This window comes from Oncorhynchus mykiss, chromosome 20 (genome assembly GCF_013265735.2).
Source record: "Oncorhynchus mykiss isolate Arlee chromosome 20, USDA_OmykA_1.1, whole genome shotgun sequence".
NCBI classification, from domain to species: Eukaryota; Metazoa; Chordata; class Actinopteri; order Salmoniformes; family Salmonidae; genus Oncorhynchus; species Oncorhynchus mykiss.
In genome coordinates this window covers 38,781,113-38,808,333 of record NC_048584.1, presented here as the reverse complement: position 1 = coordinate 38,808,333, position 27,221 = coordinate 38,781,113, and the positions used below count along the sequence as shown (strand labels likewise).

The 27,221-nt window shown below is 41.9% G+C and overlaps 1 protein-coding gene across 1 annotated transcript; it reads left to right on the top strand.

The window, feature by feature from the left end:
* The first annotated feature begins 7,289 nt into the window (after positions 1 to 7,289).
* LOC110499456 (inward rectifier potassium channel 16) lies at positions 7,290 to 26,307 on the top strand. The gene is made up of 2 exons (XM_021576593.2): positions 7,290 to 8,076; positions 22,573 to 26,307. Exon 2 carries the CDS (start codon positions 22,583 to 22,585, stop codon positions 23,867 to 23,869), a length of 1,287 nt encoding a protein of 428 aa, XP_021432268.2. The 5' UTR covers positions 7,290 to 8,076; positions 22,573 to 22,582; the 3' UTR covers positions 23,870 to 26,307.
* Positions 26,308 to 27,221: the final 914 nt, after the last annotated feature.

Sequence of the window (27,221 nt, the reverse complement as noted above, 5' to 3'; positions counted from 1 at the left end):
GAGTACATAATCTGGGTCTAAGTGTTGAACATCCCAAAATATTTTCAAAAATTAAGCTCAAGCACCAAGGAGATAAGATTACATAAATTGCATAGTTTATTTACAAAAAATATAATTTACAAAAATCTAAAATCTGACAAACCAGGTATCAACCAGAAATGGACTTAAATCAATTTTACAAACTTAAGAGTATCATATTTATGCTCACATATATTATGTTAACTAATTGCAGTGAAAAGTTTTGGAATTGGCCTAATCAAAACCAAATTAAATCTGTGTGACATGATACCCTTTGGATTTATCATTTTAGAATGTCAGTGTACTAGGTAGTACACAGTGCAGGTTTTAATCATGAGCAGAGCGACCGCCTAAGTGCCAAATTATCCCTGGTAGATTTAAAAACAGCACAATTCTGCAGTTCTGGTGAGAACTGGCAAAATGTTTCACAAACTCATCCATGTTGAGGGAGCGTGCCGTCCTTGACTCAACACTGAGAATTCCCTGGTGACTTAACCTGTCATCAACCATTTTCATCTAAAGGTGGGTTTTAATCAGTTTTGAAGTTGAGAAGCTTCTCTCGCAAGAAGCACTGCTGACTGGTGTAGCAACAGAAATCTTACAATGTTGAAATAGCTCATAGAAGACCTCTTTATAAGGTTCCAGAAACACAACAAAGTCAAGGAGAGTAGACGGTCTGTCCCTTCCACTGTTCTCTCTCCTACCAAGAAGCCGCTTGGTTTGATGAACCTCATGTTTGAGCTCCTCTAAATCTGACTCAAAGGTCTGAGCAAAGGCAAACAGAGGCTCCTCATTCAAGAATGTTGTACTCTCTGGGTTGAGAGACTGGACGCCATGCATTATCTTGCAATTATTCTTTGAAGAACGTCTCTGCAGCTAAACTGTGAGACTGTCAAGCACCTGATAAAACATAGCTCTATGGAAGCTCTCACCATCCCTTTGGTCACTATCTTTCTGTCCTACAGTGCTCATCGTCAATGAGTCATGAAATCTAGGCTGTCTTGTACACACTGTTTGTATACTTATTTTGCAGTGTTCCGCAATCTCTTCAACCTCTTTCCATAGTTATCCAAAGTAACCCTCACTTCTGTAGTCCTGTAATGTGTCTGTAGGACACCTACTAGACCCACAGCCATTGCTAGGTCAAGAGAGCTTGATTGGAGCATGTCAGAAAGACATTTGGCATCACCAAGCACTTTACAGAAGGTAACCAAAAGCCCTATGAAATGTACATAAAAATGTAAATCTATCTGAGAAAGAAGGCCCCATGCCTCCACGGATCTATCACCACTCTTTTCAAGTGTGATATCCTGTAGCACTCTCAGAACTGCTGGAAGCCTGTCCCTCACATTATGGCATGCCATGTATCTGCATGCACACCTTAAGACCTTAAGTCTCTGTAGTTCCCCGGGCTGCTGCTGTGGATACAGCTCTTTCTGAACTGCAAGCCACTTGAGATGAACGTACGAGCCAGATACAAAGTTTTATAAAGCTTCTGCAGGAGAGCAAACACGTTAACTGCCTCAGGCACTGATTTTACAGCATCGGCAAGAACCAAATTCAAACAATGTGCATTACAGTGCACATAAAATGCAAATCTTGCACTGTTTTTAAATCCGTGCAGACACACCAGAATGCTTTCCGCTCATGACGGATGCACCGTCACCGCCTTGCCCCACAAGATTATTTCTGTAGTCCAGACCACGTTTTTCATGGCAATCAATTATAATTTTTCTGAGACCTGCTGCATCTAGAATTTCGGCTGACTGTGGCCTCGTTGTAATAGTACCTCACAACTAAAGACATTTGTTCTTTTTCTTTAAATCTTTGGTTTCATCTGCAATTACGCTAAAAAACTTAACTTTCTTGTATTTATCTTATTATTTCAGTCTGTACCGTCTCAGCTAAGCCCTCGAGAACTTCGTTCTGGATTTGGTGGCTTGTGTACTTAGCGTTGCCACATGCATTCATCCATCCTTTTCTCTATGAGAGGGTCAGGCTTTGCTATTTTTTTTCTAAGCTTGTCAAAAGAAATACCCCTTGTTGTGAGAGTCAATAGACTCTCGATGACCTCTCTGCGCTATATTTTGAGTGGCAGTTTAATAGGAGCACATGAGCAATTGTTGTAATGTAAGTACAGTTTTCCTCCACTTTCTTTTTCCAGTCCTCATTTATGAAATCTAACATTGATGAGTTGCTGTCAAAAGCCTTTTTATACTGATTCCAAGCAAACATAGTATTGATATGATGCTCTGCCTTCGAATGGAGCTTAAACCCAGAATCTATAATAATATATTATATGCTAGGGTCTATTTTTCTCCACTTCCTGTCTGGCAGATGTGCCCAAAGTAAACTGCCTGTTACTCAGGCCCAGAAGCCAGGATTTGCATATAATTGGTACCATTGGATAGAAAACACTTTGCAGTTTGTAGAATTGTTAAAATCATGTATGGGACTATAACAAAAATGATATGGCAGGAGAAAATCCAAAGAAAAACCACCTGGAAAATCTATTTTTTGAGAGCCCATGCTCTTACAATGGAAAGCTATGGGCTATATGCAATTCCAGCTCCCAGATTGCAATTCCTATGGCTTCCACTAGATGTCAACAGTCTTTGTTCAAGGTTTCAGGCTTGTTTCTTCCGAAATGAGGAAGAATTTTGAGTTTTGGTACTGGGAGTCAGAGTTGGAAGTCAGTCTGTGCGCACTCGACGAAGAGGACGCGTACCTGCTAATTTTACTTTCCTATTGAACATATTTCTTTCCGTATGAAATATTATAGTTGAATTACATTTTAGGGTACCTGAGGATTAAATAGAAACTTATTTTGACTTGTTTTAACAAAGTTTAGCGGTAGCTTTCTGGATTCGTTTCTCTGCATGTTGAATGAGTGGATTACTCAAATCAATGGCACCAACTAAACAGACTTTTTGGGATATAAAGAAGGATTTTATCTAACAAAACTGACATGCATGGTGTAGCTGGGACCCTTTGGATTGCAAATCAGAGGAATATTTTCAAAAAGTAAGTGACTATTTAATCGCTATTTGTGATTTTATGAAGCCTGTGTTGGTTGAAATTTTTTTGGATGTGGGGAGCCGTCTTCAAACAATCGCATGGCATGCTTTCGCTGTCAAGCCTATGGTAAATTGGACAACGCTGTTAGATTAACAAGACTTTAAGCTTTTAACCGATATAAGACACTTGCATGTACCTAAATGTTTAATATCCATAATTGTATTTATTTATTTGAAATGCGCTCTCTAACTAGCTATGTATTTTCAAAATAACACTTTTTCTGAGACTTTAAAAAACTTTCCAAAACAAAAAACTGAGCTCTCCCTCGTTCTGCGTTCAACATGGCTTTATGGTGTAAAAACTGAATGTGTTACCCAAAGATAGATTTAACAAGTCATTTTGCATTCATTTGCACCTCCCTATTGCAGATAACAAGCTTCCATTCCCCATCTCAGAAGGGGAGTTATGGCTGATTTAAGATGAAATTGTCAACCCTTACTTACTTACTTACTTTGTCACCTTATATAGTATTTTTTAAATTTATTTAACCTCTGGAGATGGGATTTTTTTTTTGTGAAGTACTCTTTATGACAATGTTAAAATTAAGTGTAATAAAACTATTTTTTGCCAGAATTGCACTACCCAAAAGGCACCCACTTATTGTAGCTAGTGACATGCATCATGATGTGGTAAGATCTGATGCTGGTACATCATTACTGTACTAGAACTAGGCCCTTTAATTAAAGGCACAATCTGTAGTTTCAACAGCCTGACCCTGCTGCTGTACTTGGTAAGGTTAACAGTCCAAACTTTTTTTTTTCGTCCCCTTCAACAATCAATCAATTAATCATATGTATTTATAAAGCCCTTTTTAGCAGAGTGCTTTACAGAAACCCAGTCTAAAACCTCAAACAGCATGCAATGTAGATGGTGGCAGGAAGAAAGGCAGGAACCTAAGGAGAAACCTAGAGAGGAACCAGGCTCTGTGGGGTGGCTGTGCCGGGTGGAGATTATAAGAGTAAATGGCCATTAAGGCCAGATTGTTCTTCAAGAAGTTCAAACGTTCATAGATGACCAGCAGGGTTGAAATAATAATCACAGTGGCTGTAGTGGGTGCGGCAGGTCAGTACCTCAGGAGTAAATGTCAGCTGGTTTTTTATAGTCGAGCATTCATATGTCGAGACAGCAGGTGCGGTAGAGAGAGAGTCGAAAACAGCATGTCCAGGAAAAGGTAGCACGTCCGGTGAACAGGTCAGGGTTCCATAGCCGCAGGCAGAACAGTTGAAACTGGAGAAGCAGCATGGCCAGGTGGACTGGGGACAGCCAGGAGTCATCAGGCCAGGTAGTCCTGAGGCATGATCCTAGGGCTCAGGTCCTCCAGGGGGAGGGAGAGAGAGAGAATTAGAGGGAGCATACTTAAATTCACACAGGACATAAGATAAGACGGGGAGAATTACACCAGATATAACAGACTGACCCTGGGCAGTCTGTTAGGCCCGGCACATAGACTATTGCAGCATAAATACTGAAGGCTGAGACAGGGGAGGGGTTGGGGTACACTGTTGCCCCGTCTGACAATACAATACCCCCGGACAGGGCCGAACCAGGGTAGATATAACCCCACCCACGTTTCCAAAGCACAGCCCCCACACCTCTAGAGGGATATCAACAGACCAACAACTTACTATCCTGAAACAAGGTATAGCCCACGAAGATCTCCTCCACCACAAGAGCCCAAAGAGGGCTCTTACACAACACAACACAACTAAGAGTCACAATGACACGCAACCAAAACCCAGAAGTGATACCATTAAAACATTGTCCATCAGTTTGAGAATTAAATAGAGAACAACAAATCTGTTTTGTTGAGTGTATCGTGATTGAATTTTATCACCAAGACCAATCCAATTGTTCCAAACCACTGCTGCTGCATGGATAGCCTTGTAATGTCAATTTCGCTGTTTTGTCTACGAGAGTTATGGATCTTGGCAGATAGAGCATTGTACTGAAATGACTAAACCATGGTGGTTTTAGTGTAGACTCCATGTATTACTTAACTAACGCAGGAGTTATTCAAAAACTGACTTTACAGCCATGAACTCACTGAACTTTTATTCACATTCATGAAGTCAAAGATCATACCCACCTCACACCATTGCAAATAAAAAGTGAGGTTAGCATGATTTTTTGGGGGTATGATCTTTGACCCTCTGTAACGTTCTCATTCATCATTATTCACGACTCATCCAGGATTACTCATAATTAGGGTAGCATCCAGATTAACGTAGAAGTGTTTAGAAACACAGATTCTTATTTACATCAGAAGCGACTCCAAAATAACACAATACATTGTTAACCATTCATTTCTATTGAGAACAAAATCATCAGAAACCCAACTCAAAACGAACTGCAAATGCATCCAATAATTTTGTATGGTCACTACCTTGATGTTGTCATTGCGTGCTAGGAATATGGGACAAATTACTAAACGTTTTGACTACCTTATTGATAACAATATTTTGGAGTGTCAATTTTGACTCTTATTTTTTTTTTATAAAACAATATTGCCCTTTAAACAAAATCTCTTTCTCTGAGCAATTTGATTAGTATAAAATAATATCACTTCACAATTTTTTTATCATACAATATAGTATTTGAATGATTTATTGGTGATCTTTATCAAGGGTGTGAATAAATTCAGACCCTAATGTTCTACACCATATAATAGACCAGTGTAGAACATGTGTTTCTATTCCACAATGCAAAGTTAACAGTAGCTTTCAGACACAAGTTGTTGTTGATAGACAGCTTTCCCATGACCAACTGTAGGCCTACCGTCCTGTAAGGTTATGAGAAATATAGTCAGGCTTACTACAGTTGTCCGTGGTCAGATACCCCAGAAAGTAAAGCCAGACACTCCACGTTGTGCTCCTGTAGCTAGGCTTTGTATTAGGACCTGTGTGGACTAAACAATTGACTGACCCAGATTGTATGAATGTCAATTCCCTACTCACGCCCACATCAAATATATATATTTTTTAAAGGAATTCATCAGAGGCATAACGGAGTATTGTGAAAGCTGACTGGTTACTTCTACTGCAATATTGCATAAAGAATCATTCAAATCCAGTTTAGAGTATTATTCCCTCTATGTTCAGACAGAAGCCCAGCTCTCTTTGGGCATCTGTGGCGACAGGCAGATAATCCCTGTTAACTACAGGACAGTATGTGTGTTGTTCAGCCCTAGCTACCTTTACACGTCATTAACGTCAACACCGCCAGGATGGAAAAGTCAGGAAGGAAAGGGATCTCCCAATTCCATTGCCTCATATCTCCCTGCCCTGTGGGCCCACAACACCAACAACCCTACCTGGGTTATAATAGCCATGTGGGTGCTTATATTTGTCCTATTGTGTAATGTGTACTGTGTATTTGTGTGTTTGTACTGTACACACTAAAAAGAAACGGTTTTATATAGTGTCAAATGAGGGTTGTTTCGCTTGGTAGTATAGCAGAACCATATTTGGTGCTATACGGAACCTTTTTATATAATATTCCTTTTATATATATTCTACATAACACCAAAAAAAAAGGTTTGGCAATGTTTAAAAGCCTTTTTTACATTTAACATTTACATTTTGGCCATTTAGTAGATTCTCTTTTCCAGAACGACTTACAGTCGGTGTTCCAATTCATCCCAGAGATGTTCGGTGGGGTTGAGGTGAGGGCTCTGTGCAGGCCAGTCAAGTTCTTCCACACCATTCTCGAACAAACCATTTCCGTACGCACCTCACTTTGTGCACGGTGGCAGTGTCATGTTAAAAAAGGAAAGGGCCTTCCCCAAACTATTGCCATAAAGTTGGAAGCACAGAATCGGCTGCAATATGTTGTAGAGTATGTTGTAGCGTTAGAATTTCCCTTCACTGGAACTAAGGAGCTTAGCACAGACCATGAAAAACAGCCCAGACCAGTATTCCTTCTCTACCAAACTTTACAGTTGGCACAATGCATTTGGACAGAGCTGTGTGCAAACCAAGCCCCCACATATGCTACTGAGCTACTGCCCCTACATTGGAATTATTACCCTGAGTGAGATGAAATAACCTTTTTTTGAACTGAAAATAACCATTATTTTGGTTAGTATGATTCCACATACAACCATCATCCTTCTTAAGGAATTCAGATTATTTTTTGTGTGTGTATATCAAACAAACCTTTTGTTACGACGCCATTAGAGGGATAGGTTAGTCAACAGATTCTCAAATCTGAAAACCTGCCTATTTTAATTTTTTCTTGCTTCTGACAATTAATGAGGATTTCTGGAGAAACTATTGAGAGGGAAGCAAAGAGACATTTGAGTCTGATGTGTCATGTCTCTGAGACTGGAAATATGGGCTTCATGGTCAATTCATAGAGAAACAGAGAGAGTGGACACATGAGGGAGAGTGGGATTCCTCTACTCTTTATGTGGTCAAGTCACGGCGAATACAGGTTGAAAAGCTCTAATTTTGAACCATTGTCAGGAGGGTTGTTCAACTATTTAACAAATATGTTTGGACTCGTTTCACGTCCAGACGGAGAAAGAGGCGGTTGAGTTTCTCACCCTTGTTTAATGGACTCTCCTGATTCTCATGAGAGGTAGTCTAGATCTAGAGATCAGGATCAGTATAGATGGGGAAATATAATCATCAATACAACCCAAAGTAGTCGCTGAACAGCTTGGAAACAATGTATTGCAGAAAGGCTAAATGCTGGGCAAGATGAACAGAAGGAGAGAGACACAACAACATGCTCTGAGCCATGGAGGTTGTTAAGGTTACCATTATGATAATGCACACAAACAGGCCTACCCAGACAAACACAGGGACACACCTAAGGGGAGGTGTTTATATTTACTTTGTACAGCTACAGGTGGGCCGATTTCATTCTAGTAGGCACGGCTGTTGTTGCACCTGTACCAGTCTCTGCTCTGGTTCTTCCCTACACACAGGAAGCAGCCTCACACAGAGGTAGCCCGACTCCAGACTACTTTTGTAACAGGTATGAAACAACAACGCTCTTTTTAATCTCTTTTTCTCTCTTTTTAGTTAATCACAACTTTGCTAAAATACGACTGTTTATTATTTAACTCTCTACAATGTCCTCGCCCCGTGGAAATACAATAACAAAATCGGTCTTCTCATGAAAACGTCTGTAGCGTCCGAACGATTTGGCGAAGTATTATTGAACGATGAGAAATCTCGTGAACACGATGGTGTTCTCCGTTCTGCTCTAGGATGTTCACAAGACTCGTCTGAAGGTTCCCGGGTACGAGTTGAACAAACAACAAATATATGGAAGTATATATGGATAGTTCAGCACCTAAAATAAGGTGATAAATACTAGTCATATTTTTTTTTTAATGCAGTGTAAATCGTTTTCCTCGTCTCTCAGATATAGAATAGGTACTTCAGAACAAACTTCATCTTTGAAAATGTTTTGGGGTCTATCTGTTCCATGTAGTGAATCTAGTATTCAATGCATTTCTATTGGCTAATAGCAGGTATACCAAATTCAATGTTTCATACCCCAAAAAAATGAATATATATTTTTTTGATACATGAAGGGGTCTTAAAATTCTAACTCAAATAGCTAAATAATCCTTGCTATGACTCTCTTAAAACAAGTCCATATTGTATGTTAGTTTAGAACCCCCCCCCCCCCCCCCTCCTCCCCAGCTTAGACAGGGATAACACTCTAGAGGGTTAATGGAGAGCCATGCAATTACTAAATTCAACTTATTACATGGAAAATGCCTTAGTAGTCGAATGGCAACTCAAGCCAAAGTATTGTGAGTTGCATAATGAAAACCCAACGTTGTGGTCTTGCACAGGGGATATTTAAAGCATTCAGCTTTACTTACGTCAAATCAACATCTATTCCACTTTGGTTCAACATAATTTAATTGAAATTGCTTGGAAACAACGTTGATTCAGCAAGTGTCTTCCCATCGAGCGTCAATTCTTTCCACTGAGATGATGCACAGAATGCTGACAGAGCAGAAAAGACGCTGTTTCATAAATATTGATCTTTCAAGCATGGCTCAAGCAAAGATAAGAGTTTCTGGTTATAAAACAGTCAAGCCTTCCTGAAGTGATAAAGGCCAGGATTAAATCCGATCAGTCGTAGATTTGCGTTGTAAGGGCCTGACATTTAAAGGTCCTTTTCAATTCTTCTAACATCACTTCTTTCCACTGAGAAAACTAAAAATATAGTAACAACAGTTTGTCTTACTTCTATTTGTGCTTTAATACTTTTTCACCAAGAAACTAAACCAAGAAACAGATTAGTGCTGTTGTCAACGTTTTGTTTTTAGATTTAAAGTGTTGAGACACAACAACTAAGTAAGGATAGAGTTTAAACTGACAACTACGATCTGATGACAACGACAACAACGGAAAACCTGAGACTGATCTAAGGTTTTTAATTACAGATCTACATGACTGTTTTTACAGATCTACATGACTGTTTTTACAGATCTACATGACTGTTTTTACAGATCTACATGACTGTTTTTACAGATCTACATGACTGTTTTTACAACATCAAAAAGGAGTATGTTGACAAGAATGATAGGTTGTTGATCAAAGGTCTGATCTGAATCTTCCATATCTGTGAACTTTAAGTTGTATTAAAGGTTAAAGACACCCTCCAGAAGTTGTTTCACTGTTTAAAACCGATATCCTAAGTATAAATACAGTGAAGTACGCATACTAAAGGGTAAAAACAAAATTGTTTTGAGCAAAATATTGTTTTTTTTAAACAACTGCAAACAAAGAGTAGGTCATTCATGGAGTTGGTCTGATTGGAATCTGTGATGTCATCCTAGTTTGTTTGTGGTCCGAGAGCATCATGAAGTGAAGAGGGCGTCAGTCGATGACACCTAGACGCTGACAGAGCAGAAAAAGACACTGTTTAAAAAAAAAAATGTTTTTGTCTATTGATCTTTCAAAAGATGGCACAAGCTATGAATAATACAGTTTTCATATAAACGATAGCAAAGTGACATTTTTCGAGAGGTTCTCGAAGAGATATCGATTCTCGAGAGGCAATACTGTTGTGTAAACTTGCGAAATTATCACAACTTGAAGCATTACCTCAGGAGGTCGCGCACGACACTCGCCCAACAGTTGCAACACACATTTCCTGGCGGCAACGTGGATAGATGGAAATCGCCACACAATGCTACAAATGAAGAAACATAGCCTACAGTATATGTATGATCTACTGTCCTGAGCTACTGTCCTGTTGGTTTTCAGTCCAACCCTCTTCCTGGAGATCTACTGTCCTGTTGGTTTTCAGTCCAACCCTCTTCCTGGAGATCTACTGTCCTGTTGGTTTTCAGTCCAACCCTCTTCCTGGAGAGCTACGGTCCTGTTGGTTTTCAGTCCAACCCTCTTCCTGGAGATCTACTGTCCTGTTGGTTTTCAGTCCAACCCTCTTCCTGGAGATCTACTGTCCTGTAGGTTTTCAGTCCAACCCTCTTCCCGGAGATCTACTGTCCTGTTGGTTTTCAGTCCAACCCTCTTGCTGGAGATCTACTGTCCTGAAAAAGTAGATCTCCAGGAAGAGGGTTGGACTGAAAACCCACAGGACAGTAGATCTCCAGGAAGAGTGTTGTTTAGCCCTGATATGAGGTATATACATTTTATTTTTGGAATGGTGGGAATGTGCTTCCACATAAAACAGCTCAACATCTCGTTCAATTATACCCTTGTTTTCAGCCGCAATTTGCTTTAACTACATGATTTGCATGATATTAATCAAAAGTAAGCATTGTTTCTTGTAATGTTGTAAGGTAAGCCTACTGTACGGAGCTAGGAGTTTAAGAATTTCACTTTACCCTGCAATTACATCTGCATGTGACTAATAAACCATTCTAATATAAACTGCATATTCCTATTAGCGGGTGAATCATTCATCTTTGATAGGCTAACGTTACTTGATGAAGACATGTTAGCTTTAGCTAGCAGTAACACTGTGTAACACTTTTGTCTGGAAGCTAAAATGTATTGAGTGTACAGCTGAGAAAATAAACCCTTGAATTGTCTGCACATGCTTGTGAATTGTTGCGTAATATAGTAGATCCATGAAGAGTTGCTTGCTTAATGTTAGCTTGTAGCTAGCTTGTTGAATAGTTTGCAATGCCTCCTGGTTGGTGGGTACTGTGACATTTACAGTACTTTTCAGCCTCAAAGCAAGAACGTCAACCAAACCTTCTCTCGGCTTGTGACATTCCCGTTACTAATGTGAATTGAAAAGTGTATGCACATATTATGCAAATTGAAATTGAATCTCGACAGATCTATTCAATGAGAATAAGTGTTTCTGGGTAGAAACTCATTAAAGGTCATCAAGATTGCTTTCCTGACGTAATCAAGGCCAGCATTCAATCCGATCAGTTGTAGATCCGCATTAGAGGTTTTGACATTTAAAGAACATTTTCCATAGAGACGATATATGCAGCTTTTACCGTGAATGTTTTCTCCATGAACACGGACAAATTGCTTTTAAAATGTGCATAGCTGACAAAGCATGATGGGATTGAATCCTAGCCATATCGATCTCATACTATTAATAAATCCTCAATATTTATTGTAAAAAAAATATATATATACAGTACATATTCTGTTTAATTAACTCTTTACTGCCTAACCGTACATGCAAATGGTTTAGTAACAGTTGTATTTCACAAACATACATTATCATCTAGTTAGAATTCACTTCACTTTGTTGCCTTGTTCACAATCAATTGCAGTAAAGCACTACTCAGTAAGGGTCAAATAACCCGATTCAACAAGTCCCTCTACAATAACTGCAATGTTGTTACACAATCTAAACCATTACCCTAACGATAGAATGCTTTAGAATGCTTTAGAATGTTTTAAAATGTTTTAGAATGCTTTAGAATGCTTTAGAATGTTTTAAAATGCTTTAGAATGTTTTAGAATGCTTTAGAATGTTTTAAAATGCTTTAGAATGCTTTAGAATGTTTGTCCACAGAGGAACTGAAGGTTAAAAGGGGTGACAGAAGGGCCCAGGGCAGTACAGGGGGCTGGACCCACCCGCGTGAACAACGCCGGTTCTATGCCAGTGAATACTGAGTGGGGTGGCAGAATGTTATCTGCTGTTTTTTTTTTAAGTGAACATGTCATAGAGTTGTAAACGAGGGGCCCTGAGCGGTACAAGAAATACACCCTGTTTGGTTGGACAAAATACTTTCCCTCCTTTCATCCCTCTAGTCCAGTTGTCTCTGAATAGGTGACACGGAGCTGTGTGGAACAGGAGCTCAACTAGCCTGGAACCCAGATCTTGCCATTGGTGTGACAATGACCTTAGGAGTTCGGCAAGAAAGCACAAACAGCTCCGAGACCAGGCTAGAGCTTTATGCTACGATTCTCTGTCCTGCTCGCTCCTCATCCGTGTGTTAGAGGGAAGTTTACTGTAGGGCATGGCCTGCTTTGCTATGGTTGTGTGCACTTTATTCACGTGTTGAGTCTGACGTGTAGTTTTGTACACTGAAGGTGTAAGCTCCAGCAACAGGCCAGAGGCTACAGTATATTGCACGTGAACTGTGCTGCCATTGGATGCAAAGGTTTTCAGCACAAACATACAATATGGAAGAGCACCAGCGTCACGGAATGTTACTGCATGCAAGCAAACGGTGTGTGTCCGTGTGTGTGAGTCCGTGTGTGTGTGTGCGTGTGTGTCCGTGTGTGTGTGTGTCCGTGTGTGTGAGTCCGTGTGTGTGTGCGTGTGTGTCCGTGTGTGTGTGTCCGTGTGTGTGAGTCCGTGTGTGTGCGTGTGTGTCCGTGTGTGTGTGTGTCCGTGTGTGTGAGTCCGTGTGTGTGTGCGTGTGTGTCCGTGTGTGTGTGTCCGTGTGTGTGAGTCCGTGTGTGTGCGTGTGTGTCCGTGTGTGTGTGTCCGTGTGTGTGAGTCCGTGTGTGTGTGCGTGTGTGTCCGTGTGTGTGTGTCCGTGTGTGTGAGTCCGTGTGTGTGCGTGTGTGTCCGTGTGTGTGTGTGCCAGTGTGTGCATGCATTTGTGTCCGTGTGTTGTGTGTGTGTCTCCGTGTGTGTGTGTGTGTGTCCGTGTGTGTGTATGCGTGGGTGTATGCGTGTGTGTATGTGTATGTATGCGTGTGTGTCCGTGAGTGTGAGTGTGAGTGTGATAGCGCGTGCGTGGATGCGTGAGTGTCTCCCTCCCTAGACTGGTGGCCTACAGTAACTAGATGTTCCTGTGTTTACAAGGACATCTGGGTTGCTTCAGCTGTAAATGCATTATCGTAAATGGACAATTATTCAAATAAATGAATGCCTGATTTGATCTAATTTGTAAAACTGCCGTCTTACCAACCCTGCTGTGCGTGGTGTCTGACAGCAAAAGCATCTAATTAACATGAAAAGCCAAATGAAAAACGAATTAACACTATTTGAGATACTTATCAGACATTCTATACGGTACCCTGCTCTTCCTCTGTGGAAATACCCTGTTATGACTGCATGGAGAACGATGAAAACTGAATAGAACTCAAAGAGAACGTGTGAATTGTAATCTGACCAAAGTGTAACTTGATTAAATTAAACTGAAATGAAGACTTTTTACTGTAGGCTACCCATATTGGATTGCTTGTGTTTTTACACCAGCGTGCTGCAAGACTCATGCCTAGACTCCTAGCTTGTGTTTTTACACCAGCGTGCTGCAAGACTCATGCCTAGACTCCTAGCTTGTGTTTTTACACCAGCGTGCTGCAAGACTCATGCCTAGACTCCTAGCTTGTGTATATACACCAGCAAGACTCATGCCTAGACTCCTAGCTTGTGTTTTTACACTAGCGTGCTGCAAGACTCATGCCTAGACTCATAGCTTGTGTTTTTACACCAGCGTGCTGCAAGACTCATGCCTAGACTCCTAGCTTGTGTATTTACACCAGCGTGCTGCAAGACTCAGGCCTAGACTCCTAGCTTGTGTATTTACACCAGCGTGCTGCAAGACTCAGGCCTAGACTCCTAGCTTGTGTATTTACACCAGCGTGCTGCAAGACTCATGCCTAGACTCCTAGCTTGTGTTTTTACAATAGCGTGTTGCAAGACTCATGCCTAGACTCCTAGCTTGTGTTTTTACACCAGAGTGCTGCAAGACTCATGCCTAGACTCCTAGCTTGTGTTTTTACACCAGAGTGCTGCAAGACTCATGCCTAGACTCCTAGCTTGTGCATTTACACCAGCGTGCTGCAAGACTCATGCCTAGACTCCTAGCTTGTGTATTTCCACCAGCGTGCTGCAAGACTCATGCCTTGACTCCTAGCTTGTGTTTTTACACCAGCCTTGCTGCAAGACTCATGCCTAGACTCCTAGGTTGTGTTTTTCCAAATACAGCTGTTTTCATAGATTTCGATTAATACAATGTTTTACTTGGTTATCGAAATCTGAGTAAAAACCACAAAAAAAAGCACACAACTATTAACATTTGGAGGGACATAACACTCAGATCTTTGATGCTCTTATGAGATAAACATCCACATGAGACAAGATAGAATTATCCTTATTGAATGCATTAATAACATTTTAGGGTTTAAGGCCGCTAGCTATATAAAACATTACTAGGGAGTCAGCCTGTTAACATCCACAGGAAACAAAATAGAATTATCCTTATTAGACACATTAAACATTAAAGGGTTTAAGGCCGGCACCTGTAGAAAATATTACCAGAGAGTCAGCCTGTTAACATATTTGAAGGGGGCCATTGTGAGTTTCTTGACAAACTTTCCTTGTTGGAGAAACACTGACCATATTGTCCTGGGGAGGCGAAAGTCTTAATTAAGTTTGACTGAGGCTGAATTCCAAATGGCAACCCTTTAGTTGAGGATGCCTGGTCATTCTTTAAAAGTAACTTCCTCACCATTTTAGATAAGCATGCTCCGTTCAAAAAATGCAGAACTAAGAACAGATACAGCCCTTGGTTCACTCCAGACCTGACTGCCCTCGACCAGCACAAAAATATCCTGTGGCGGACTGCAATAGCATCGAATAGTCCCCGCGATATGCAACTGTTCAGGGAAGTCAGGAACCAATACACGCAGTCAGTCAGGAAAGCTAAGGCCAGCTTCTTCAGGCAGAAGTTTGCATCCTGTAGCTCCAACTCCAAAAAGTTCTGGGACACTGTGAAGTCCATGGAGAACAAGAGCACCTCCTCCCAGCTGCCCACTGCACTGAGGCTAGGTAACACGGTCACCACCGATAAATCCATGATTATCGAAAACTTCAACAAGCATTTCTCGCACTTCCGCCTGGCTACTCCAACCTCAGCCAACAGCTCCCCGCAGCTACCCGCCCCCCCGCAGCTACCCGCCCCCCGCAGCTACCCGCCCCCCCGCAGCTACCCGCCCCCCCGCAGCTACCCGCCCAAGCCTCTCCAGGTTCTCCTTTACCCAAATCCAGATAGCAGATGTTCTGAAAGAGCTGCAAAACCTGGACCCGTACAAATCAGCTGGGCTTGACAATCTGGACCCTCTATTTCTGAAACTATCCGCCGCCATTGTCGCAACCCCTATTACCAGCCTGTTCAACCTCTCTTTCATATCGTCTGAGATCCCCAAGGATTGGAAAGCTGCCGCAGTCATCCCCCTCTTCAAAGGGGGAGACACCCTGGACCCAAACTGTTACAGACCTATATCCATCCTGCCCTGCCTATCTAAGGTCTTCGAAAGCCAAGTCAACAAACAGGTCACTGACCATCTCGAATCTCACCGTACCTTCTCCGCTGTGCAATCTGGTTTCCGAGCCGGTCACGGGTGCACCTCAGCCACGCTCAAGGTACTAAACGATATCATAACTGCCATCGATAAAAGACAGTACTGTGCAGCCGTCTTCATCGACCTTGCCAAGGCTTTCGACTCTGTCAATCACCATATTCTTATCGGCAGACTCAGTAGCCTCGGTTTTTCGGATGACTGCCTTGCCTGGTTCACCAATTACTTTGCAGACAGAGTTCAGTGTGTCAAATCGGAGGGCATGCTGTCCGGTCCTCTGGCAGTCTCTATGGGGGTGCCACAGGGTTCAATCCTCGGGCCGACTCTTTTCTCTGTATATATCAATGATGTTGCTCTTGCTGCGGGCGATTCCCCGATCCACCTCTATGCAGACGACACCATTCTATATACTTCCGGCCCGTCCTTGGACACTGTGCTATCTATCCTCCAAACGAGCTTCAATGCCATACAACACTCCTTCCGTGGCCTCCAACTGCTCTTAAACGCTAGTAAAACCAAATGCATGCTTTTCAACCGTTCGCTGCCTGCACCCGCACGCCTGACCAGCATCACCACCCTGGATGGTTCCGACCTTGAATATGTGGACATCTATAAGTACCTAGGTGTCTGGCTAGACTGTAAACTCTCCTTCCAGACTCATATCAAACATCTCCAATCGAAAATCAAATCAAGAATCGGCTTTCTATTCCGCAACAAAGCCTCCTTCACTCACGCCGCCAAACTTACCCTAGTAAACCTGACTATCCTACCGATCCTCGACTTTGGCGATGTCATCTACAAAATTGCTTCCAACACTCTACTCAGCAAACTGGATGCAGTTTATCACAGTGCCATCCGTTTTGTCACTAAAGCACCTTATACCACCCACCACTGCGACTTGTATGCTCTAGTCGGCTGGCCCTCGCTACATATTCGTCGCCAGACCCACTGGCTCCAGGTCATCTACAAGTCCATGCTAGGTAAAGCTCCGCCTTATCTCAGTTCACTGGTCACGATGGCAACACCCATCCGTAGCACGCGCTCCAGCAGGTGTATCTCACTGATCATCCCTAAAGCCAACACCTCATTTGGCCGCCTTTCGTTCCAGTTCTCTGCTGCCTGTGACTGGAACGAATTGCAAAAATCGCTGAAGTTGGAGACTTTTATCTCCCTCACCAACTTCAAACATCTGCTATCTGAGCAGTTAAACGATCGCTGCAGCTGTATATAGTCTATCGGTAAATAGCCCACCCATTTTTACCTACCTCATCCCCATACTGGTTTTATTTATTTACTTTTCTGCTCTTTTGCACACCAATATCTCTACCTGTACATGACCATCTGATCATTTATCACTCCGGTGTTATTAATCTACAAAATTGTAATTATTCGCCTACCTCATGCCTTTTGCACACAATGTATATAGACTCCCCCTTTTTTTTTCTACTGTGTTATTGACTTGTTAATTGTTTACTTACTCCATGTGTAACTTTGTGTTGTCTGTTCACACTGCTATGCTTTATCTTGGCCAGGTCGCAGTTGCAAATGAGAACGTGTTCTCAACTAGCCTACCTGGTTAAATAAAGGTGAATTTTTTTTTTTTTTAAATAAAATAAAAATTAACTTTATACTGCTTTACCCATAGGGCTCTGGTCTAAAGTAGTGCCCTATATAGGGAATAGGGTGCCATTGACCATAGGGCTCTGGTCTAAACTAGTGCACTATATGGGGAATAGGGTGCCATTTGGGATGTATAAGGGGGTCATGTGATATACTTAGGACTGGTCACCACATATTGTCGCTAGGGGCTAAGAGCCTCTGGTTTTGGTGCACTGTGTCTACACTGCACACCAGTGGTCTGAAGCATTAAGAGCCTTAACGTCATAAAGTAGGTCTTAAATCAAGACGTCAGTTGTGTTAATTAACACATTTAGTATTGTGTGGTTTATTTTCAGTTTGAACATCTTAAAACATGCTTCCTCTTAGGCTAAATTAGCAATAATACATACTGTGTTAGTGCTGTAATCCTGAGTTTTATGACCAGTGAAATGTCATTAAAGTGAGGGTTATTCTACTGTATAACATAAACAGATTGATAGTAGGAGGATTTACTTTCACGTGAAAGCAGTTGTGGTAATGTGGAGATGATTCACAGACATACAGTAGGGCTTTCCATTCAAGAATATATATATATATATATATATATATATATATATATATATTTTTTACAATACATAACATCCACATACAAACGACACCATACGGACGCACACAAACATCCACAACGTCAGCCCTGCCCAGACCATCACATTCAAGAATATATTATTCTCTGAATAACAACACAAACATCCACAACGTCACCCCTGTCCAGACCATCACATTCAAGAATATATTTTTCTCTGAATAACAACATTATAGAGGTAAAAAGCATAATGTTTTGTTTCCTGTTTTCATTTAAAGATATATTTGCATTTTTAGAGAAGGAGGGGGTTATGGGAACTTAGTAGAACCTTTTTTTTCCTGTGATCTCATACACTGAGTTCTATATTCTGGCAACCTAGGGCAACATCTTTAGCCAACAGGAAGCAGAGTTTGAGACCGGAGAGTCTCGTGAACTCAGTCAGATAACGTCAAACCACACTTGTTTTGGACAGAAGATAGGAGAGGTTTGATTGCACTCAGACGGAGAAAAGGAAGATGCTTTCAGGGGTGTGTGTGTGTGTGTGTGTGTGTGTGTGTGTGTGTGTGTGTGTGTGTGTGTGTGTGTGTGTGTGTGTGTGTGTGTGTGTGTGTGTGTGTGTGTGTGTGTGTGTGTGTGTGTGTGTGTGTGTGTGTGTGCGTGTGTTGTGTGTGTGTGTGAGTAGGGAGGATGTTCTCTGTGGTTTGGCTGTGATGGATCCTTTCTTTGCCCGTGATCACACGATGAGAGTGTTCCAGTTTCCACATAGATTTTTCCCCTCAGTCTAACCTAGACCAATTCAGTCCTGTGGTACTTCCTCTACTGGCACAACCTTTTCCCCCAACACGTTGGACTCTCTCCACCAGATGAAAGTCACTTAAACGGTGGGCCATGCACTGCATTTGCATTCAAAAACCTCATCCATCATGCATTTAGTGTTGCCGGTTTTAAGATGAGTACAGAATCATTTGACCAAATTCACTGCAAAGTCAAATTGCTATTGAATTAGTACTCTGAAAATAGCACTATTGAAAACACCTGACTTAAAACATAGCAATCAAATATACAAACAGTCAGTGTGCCACAGAGTGTAAACCACAGTTGTTAATGTGGGTGTTGTAAAGTCTTACATGTTTCTCCTTAGATGACCTTGGTAAGACAGAAAATACGAGTTACAGGAAGCCCTGTGAGTAGCAGGGCATTAGTAACAAACTGGAGTAGGGAGAAGCCCTATGAGTAGCAGGGCATTAGAAACAAACTACAGTAGGGAGAAGCCCTATGAGAAGCCCTATGAGTAGCAGGGCATTAGAAACAAACTGTAGTAAGGAGAAGCCCTATGAGTAGCAGGGTATTACAAAACAAACTACAGTAAGGAGAAGCCCTATGAGAAGCCCTATGAGTAGCAGGGCATTAGAAACAAACTACAGCAGGGAGAAGCCCTATGAGTAGCAGGGTATTATAAACAAACTGGAGTAAGGAGAAGCCCTGTGAGTAGCAGGGCATTAGTAACAAACTGGAGTAGGGAGAAGCCCTATGAGTAGCAGGGCATTAGAAACAAACTGGAGTAGGGAGAAGCCCTATGAGTAGCAGGGCATTAGAAACAAACTACAGTAGGGAGAAGCCCTATGAGAAGCCCTATGAGTAGCAGGGCATTAGAAACAAACTGGAGTAAGGAGAAGCCCTATGAGTAGCAGGACATTAGTAACAAACTACAGTAAGGAGAAGCCCTATGAGTAGCAGGGCATTAGTAACAAACTACAGTAAGGAGAAGCCCTATGAGTAGCAGGGCATTAGAAACAAACTGTAGTAAGGAGAAGCCCTATGAGTAGCAGGGCATTAGTAACAAACTGTAGTAAGGAGAAGCCCTATGAGTAGCAGGGCATTAGATAAAAACTACAGGAGGGAGAAGCCCTATGAGTAGCAGGGTATTATAAACAAACTGGAGTAGGGGGAAGCCCTATGAGTAGCAGGGCATTAGTAACAAACTACAGCAGGGAGAAGCCCTATGAGTAGCAGGGCATTAGAAACAAACTGTAGTAAGGAGAAGCCCTATGAGTAGCAGGGCATTAGATAAAAACTACAGGAGGGAGAAGCCCTATGAGTAGCAGGGTATTATAAACAAACTGGAGTAGGGGGAAGCCCTATGAGTAGCAGGGCATTAGTAACAAACTACAGCAGGGAGAAGCCCTATGAGTAGCAGGGCATTAGAAACAAACTACAGTAGGGAGAAGCCCTATGAGTAGCAGGGCATTAGTAACAAACTGCAGGAGCGAGAAGCCCTATGAGAAGCCCTATGAGTAGCCCTATGAGTAGCAGGGCATTAGTAACAAACTACAGCAGGGAGAAGCCCTATGAGTAGCAGGGTATTATAAACAAACTGGAGTAGGGGGAAGCCCTATGAGTAGCAGGGTATTATAAACAAACTGTAGTAAGGAGAAGCCCTATGAGAAGCCCTATGAGTAGCAGGGCATTAGAAACAAACTACATTAAGGAGAAGCCCTATGAGAAGGCCTATGAGTAGCAGGACATTAGAAACAAACTGTAGTAAGGAGAAGCCCTATGAGTAGCAGGGCATTAGTAACAAACTACAGCAGGGAGAAGCCCTATGAGTAGCAGGGTATTAGAAACAAACTACAGGAGGGAGAAGCCCTATGAGTAGCAGGGCATTAGTAACAAACTGCAGGAGGGAGAAGCCCTATGAGTAGCAGGGTATTAGAAACAAACTGTAGTAAGGAGAAGCCCTATGAGTAGCAGGGCATTAGTAACAAACTGCAGGAGGGAGAAGCCCTATGAGTAGCAGGGCATTAGAAACAAACTGTAGTAAGGAGAAGCCCTATGAGTAGCAGGGCATTAGAATCTAACTACAGTAGGGAAAAAAATACAACTCTGCAAACTCAGGCCACATGATCCTTCAAAGTAGCTGAGAACACCATAGAATATGGATGGGGCCAATAGGGTCTGTTGCCATGGGTTTTTACATCTCTAGGCAACTGCCTCATTATGATAAACTGTATTGATACAGTCCATGGAACCAGGGGAGAAACAAATGGGAATCGTAGATAGTGAACATTCCCATGTTGACATCTTAAATTGCATATTGAGAGCAGGTAAAAGTGCACCATGCAGCAAACTAAATGGTATAGAAGACTACATATGGAGGAAAGACAAAAGAACACTCATGTTTATAAAATGATGTACAACCCCGTTGTGGAAAAAAGTTTTCAATAAAATGCCTTCTCTCTCTCTCTCTCTCTCTCTCATCTCAAAGTTTTTACTGTCAAAAAAATAAGGTCCTTAGCTTTCTTTTCTCAATCCGGTTAAGATGTTGCATCTGGGTGAGGACATTCAAGACAGGAGCGGTTGGAGATTGGCTGTGTCCCAAATGGAATAGGGTGCCAATCTGTTTGATACATGGCAGACATTGTTGCTAATTACTTCCTCGGCCCGACAATAACCGTAGTAAAAGCCGGTGGAAAACGGGCAAGCTAGTTGTGGCTAGGTGAACCACATTGAAGAGCCTTTTTGGATAAGTTTTAAAAAGATATGGCCGATAAAGTGTCAGTCAAGCTGTACATCATATCCTAATGCATGTTTAAAAACATTGGTCAACATAAATCAAACTGTAAAAAAATGTTAAAAAAATAAAATATAAAGTAAAATAGGTATTATTTTCCACTGTGTGTATGTACACATGCAGGATTTTCCATTTCCTAGTCATTCAGTCCAGCTGAAAAGCACTTCTTCCAAGTGGGGGAAACAGACAAAGCAAGGTCAGGAAAAACATGAAAAATAAGCAGTGCCTTCAAGTGCAATTAATATATAAGTGTCAATTCTTATTGAAACATTCGTACGTTATTCCTTTTATCATAAGAGAGTGTGGAAAAATGGGATGGAATGTAATGAATTCACTGGTGTGTGTGTGTGTGTGTGTGTGTGTGTGTGTGTGTGTGTGTGTGTGTGTGTGTGTTTGTTGTGTCTGTGTTGTGTATTTTTAGCTGTCTGTCTGTGCATGTTGTCTCTCCCTCAAGACACTGTTTTTTTGGTAATAAACAGAGAGAGACCAAATCTCATCTCAACTCAACTGTTCCCTGTCTAAATACAGTTCAATACCAGTGAACCTCAGAGAGAAGTCTCCCAACTCACCATCATGTGGTTTCCAATCGCCGAAACATTCCATCATTATGATGGAATGGCACAACCTCTCCCCATAAGCATTCTCCTCCCTAACACACAAACACCCAACCCAAATCCACTCACTCAAAATTCCAATGACCCACCAATAAACTATGTGGTTGTATCTGGAGGAGTGTGTTGCTGCAAAACTGTTGTCCTTCAAATGCCACAAAATTCAACTAAATATATGTATTCTGAATGATGGTGAATATGTTTGATTTCAGTGTTCTGGTACATCATTCTCAATTCGTAATCTCGGGAATCCAGAACCAAATCACGTGTCGTCCCACCTGATCAAAAGACGACAATTCATAACAGTGACATGTTCAGTGTTATACAGCAGACAACAAAAAAAACAAATAAACATTATTTTCCTGTGTCTCTCTTCTTCCCCAGATCTTACAGGATGAACAATGACTACGCAGAGATTAGTCCCTCTGATCCCTCTGTCGACGCCTACACCACTCCCCTGATCGCCGTGAAGGCCGAGATCGGCTACCAACACAAGAAGCGTCGTTACGTCCGTAAAGATGGCAACTGCAATGTCCTGTTCCGCCATGTTCCTGAGGAGTGGCTCATGTACGTCACCGACATCTTCACCACGCTGGTGGAGATACGGTGGAGAGTTATGTTCCTCATCTTCACCCTCTCTTACACCCTCTCCTGGCTCTTCTTCGGCATCCTCTACTGGTTGATCGCCCTGGCTAACGGCGACATCAAGGACCCTACTAACGACCCTTGTATGTACGAGGTGAGGGACTTCACCGCGGCTTTCCTATTCTCACTGGAGACCCAGACCACAATCGGTTATGGTTTTAGAGGGATGTCAGAGAACTGCATGGTGGCGATCATTGTCGTAACTGTGCAGGATGTCATCAGCTGTTTTATTGATACATTCGTCATCGGTATCGCTGTGGCAGAGATGGCATCGACACGGAAACTGACGCAAACAGTAGGCTTCAGCAACTGCGCTGTCATCAACTTGCGAAATGGGCGTTTGTGCCTGTCATGGAGGATCGGAGACTTCCGCCAACACCACATGGTGGAGGGGATGGCTCGTGCTCAAATCTTCCGCCCCACCATGCACGCCACTGGGAGGGTGGACATCAATTACAAGGACCTGGAAATCAAACAGAGTGATATCCTTTTAGCCATACCAACCACCATCTTCCACATTATTGAGCCTGGTACTCCACTCTACCGCATGAGCCTAGAGGATCTTCGGAAAGACGACTTTGAGCTGGTGGTGTCCTTCACCTACACAGACGACTCGACGGGCATCCTGCACCAGACCCGCACCTCCTACACACCTGACGAGATTCACTGGGGACATCTGTTCCAAGATATGCTGAATGTAAACCTGAAATACTACAAGGTAGACTACTCCATGTTCCACCACACTGCTAAGGTCCTGATTCCGGAGGTCAGCGCAGAAGAGTACGATCAAATTAAGCTTCGGCGTTCCCCGCGCCACTCCCCGCGCCACTCCCCGCGCCACACTCCGTGCCACTCCCCACACCACTCCCCGTGCCCCAAGCGCCCAAGAATTAATTGCAATCCCCCGATGGTGACTGTGGAACTGGTAAACGGCACCACAGAAGCTGAGGTACATGCAGCCATGGCTGCTACTATCGCAGCAGTTTGCGAGGACCAAGGACATTTGTGTCTTCCAAGGAACCCCATTCTGACGTAGATGTTCTGCTGACATGGCAATACCAACACAATTTCATTGTAACTGGCCAATGGTCATTCAGAAACATGGCCATTGCAGTCTGCCTTTACTATTGTCCAGGCTCTGTATGCTGAAGTTGCTTTTAAATGCTGAAAAGACAAAGTTGATTGTTTTCACGAAATCTAGGATGAAACCTCAGACTCTTACACGTACAGTCAATGTTCAGGACAAACAAATAGAAAGACTAGCAACTAAGAAGTATTTTGGTTTCTCGATAGATGAATGTCTCACCTTTAAACCCCACATTGTACATCTTGTACTTGGAATTCTTGATAGATGAGTGTCTCACCTTTAAGTATCGTAAGTCTTGCGAAAAAGTTTTTATTTTCGTATTAAGTCATGTTTTTCATTAGAAGCGAGAAAGATGCTTGTTTCCACTACTTTCTTACCTGTAATTGATTCTGGTGATATCCTGTACATGTATGCCCCTGTGATTTCATTGCGTGTGCTGGACTGGGTACCACGGAGCACTGAACTTTGTTACTAACTCCAAAGCCCTCACTCATCACTGTACTCTCTACATGAGAGTGGGCTGGTCTTCCTTAGCTCTTCGGAGATGAAGTCATTGGTACGTTTTTATTTATAAGGCCATATTTAGACGGCTCCCATTTTACTTGTGTAACTACATTGTCCAGCAGACAAATGAAAACTATCGCCTGCGCTCACATGACTGGGTTCTGTTGATGGTGCCAAAGGCCCGTACAGAGATAGGTGAAAATACTTTCCAGTTCTCTGCTCCTTCCGCTTGGAACAAGCTTCGAAAGGCCCTGAAATCACAGGAACTCATCTCTTAAAATTAGTTTAATAAAGCTCGGTTAAATTCTAGAATGGAATATGAGTTTAAAGCTAGGTTAAATTCTGGAATGGAATATGAGTTCAAAGGTTAAACTCTGTCCATGTTTGGACCCCTAGTTGCGCCACACTTTCCCAAAACATCTTGCTGTTCCATGAGTAAATTGATTTTTTTTTTAACTGTCATGCTTTGTGTTTTATGTTGTAAATGTGTCTGCAACTTTGTGTGCTGCTATTTCGGTCTCGTCTCTCCTAAATATTGACTGGTTTTCATCAAGCTGTCCGCTCAAGAGGAAGCTTCTCACAGCAAGCAGTGCATGTAAACTGGTTCAGGTTATTAATCAACCTACCAGGGTGTTTACAAAGACTACAAGAACAAGATCATCCACATGTATCGATCACATTTTTACTAATACTGTATAACTTTGTTCTAAAGCTGTATCCATATCCATTGGATGCAGTGATCACAATATAGTGGCTACATCCAGGAAAACCAAAGTTCCAACAGCTGGGCCTAAAATAGTATATAAGATATACAAAACATGTTGCTGTGACTTATGTGGGTGATGTAAAACATATTTGTGAGTCTGATGTGATTAATAAGGAACATCCAGACGTTGCACTTGATGCATTTATGAAATTGCTCTTCTTTTTTTTCTTTTTTTTTCTCCAATTTGTTGATAAACACGCACCTGTAAAGAAACTGCTAGAACTGTTATGACTCCATGGATTGACGAGGAACTGAAAAACTGTATGGTTGAGAGAGATGGGGGCAAAAGAAGTGGGAGAAATTGAGAAATGATGTGACTAAACTCAACAAAAAGAAGAAGAAGAAACTGTATTATGAAGCCAAGATCAATGATATAAAGACTGATGGAAATGAAATGATGGGCAGAAAGACAGATCATTTGTACTCCAACAGTGGGCCATCGTACTCACGCATAAAGAAACTTGTCATGAATGGAAAGCAATGCAAGTTTGAATTTTGTAAAGTTAGTGTGGGAGAGGTGGAAAAATTATTGTTATTGATCAATGATTTACCAACCTCCTGGCATTGACAACTTAGACGGAACGCTACTGAGAATGGTAGGTGACTCTATAGCCACCCCTATCTGTCATGTATTTAATCTGAGCCTAGAGGAAAGTCTTTGTCCTCAGGCCTGGAGGGAAGCCAAAGTCATTCCGCTACTGAAGAGTGGTAAAAGCGACCTTTACTGGCTCTGCCAGCCCTTAGCAAACTGTTGGAAAAAAAATTGTGTTTGACCAAGTACAATGCTATTTCTTTGTAAACAAATGAACAAGATACTTTCAGGATGCTTATAGAGAGGGGCACTCGACATGTACTGCACTGACACAAATTACCAATGATTGGTTGAAACAAATTGATAATAAGAAGATTAGATTTCAGTGCAGGCTTTGATATTACTGACTATAACTTGTTGTTGAGAAAACGTATGTGCTCTGGCTTTTCAACCTCTGCCTTATCGTGGGTTCAGAGCTTTCTATCTAATAGAACTCAGAGAGTTTCCTTTAATGGAAGCTTCTCTAATGTCAAACATGCAAAGTGTTTTGTACTGCAGGGCAGCTCTCTAGGCCCTCTACTCTTTTCTATTTTTGTCAGTGACCTGCCACTGGCATTAAAATAAGCATATGTGTCCATGTATGCTGATGATTCAACCATATACACATCAGCAACCATTTAACGAAGTGTTGCAGTCTGTTTTGGAATGGGTGGCCAGTAATAAACTGGTCCTGAACATCTCTAAAACTAAGAGCATTTTATTTGGTACAAATCATTCCTTAAGTTCTAGACCTCAGCTGAATCTGGTAATGAATGGTGTGGCTGTTGAACAAGTTGATGAGACTACATTCCTTGGCGTTTCCTTTAGATTGTAAAACAAAACATACAGACATATAGATTCAATGGTTGAGGAGATGGGGAGAGGTACGTCCATAATAAAAAAAGATGCTCCGCTTTTTTGACACCACATTCCAAAAAGCAAGTCCTGCAGGTTCTAGTTTTGTCTTATCTTGATTATTGTCCAGTTATGTGGTGGAGGGCTGCCGCTGACCCAGAACAGAGTGGCACATCTTGCTCTTTATTGTAATCAGAGGGATAATATAAATACTACACATGCCCTTCTCTCTTGGCTAAGAGTTGAGGAGAGACTTGACTGCATCATTTCTTCCTTTTACAACAAACATTAATGTGTTCAAAATTTCAAATTGTTTCTATAGTCAACTTACACAGCTCTGACACACACACTTACTCCACCAGACATGTCACCGGGGGTCTTTTCACAGTCCCCAAATCCAAGAAAGCGCACAGTATTATATAAAGCCTTAATTGCATGGGACTCCCTTCCATCTCATATTGATCAAATAAACAGCAAAAAAAACAAACAGACAAAGCGACACCTCACGGCACAACGCCTCTCCCCTATTGGATCTTCATAGTGTGTGTGTATGTATTGATATGTAGGCTACGTGCACCGTTTTCAAATTGGTGTAGTTCTGTTCT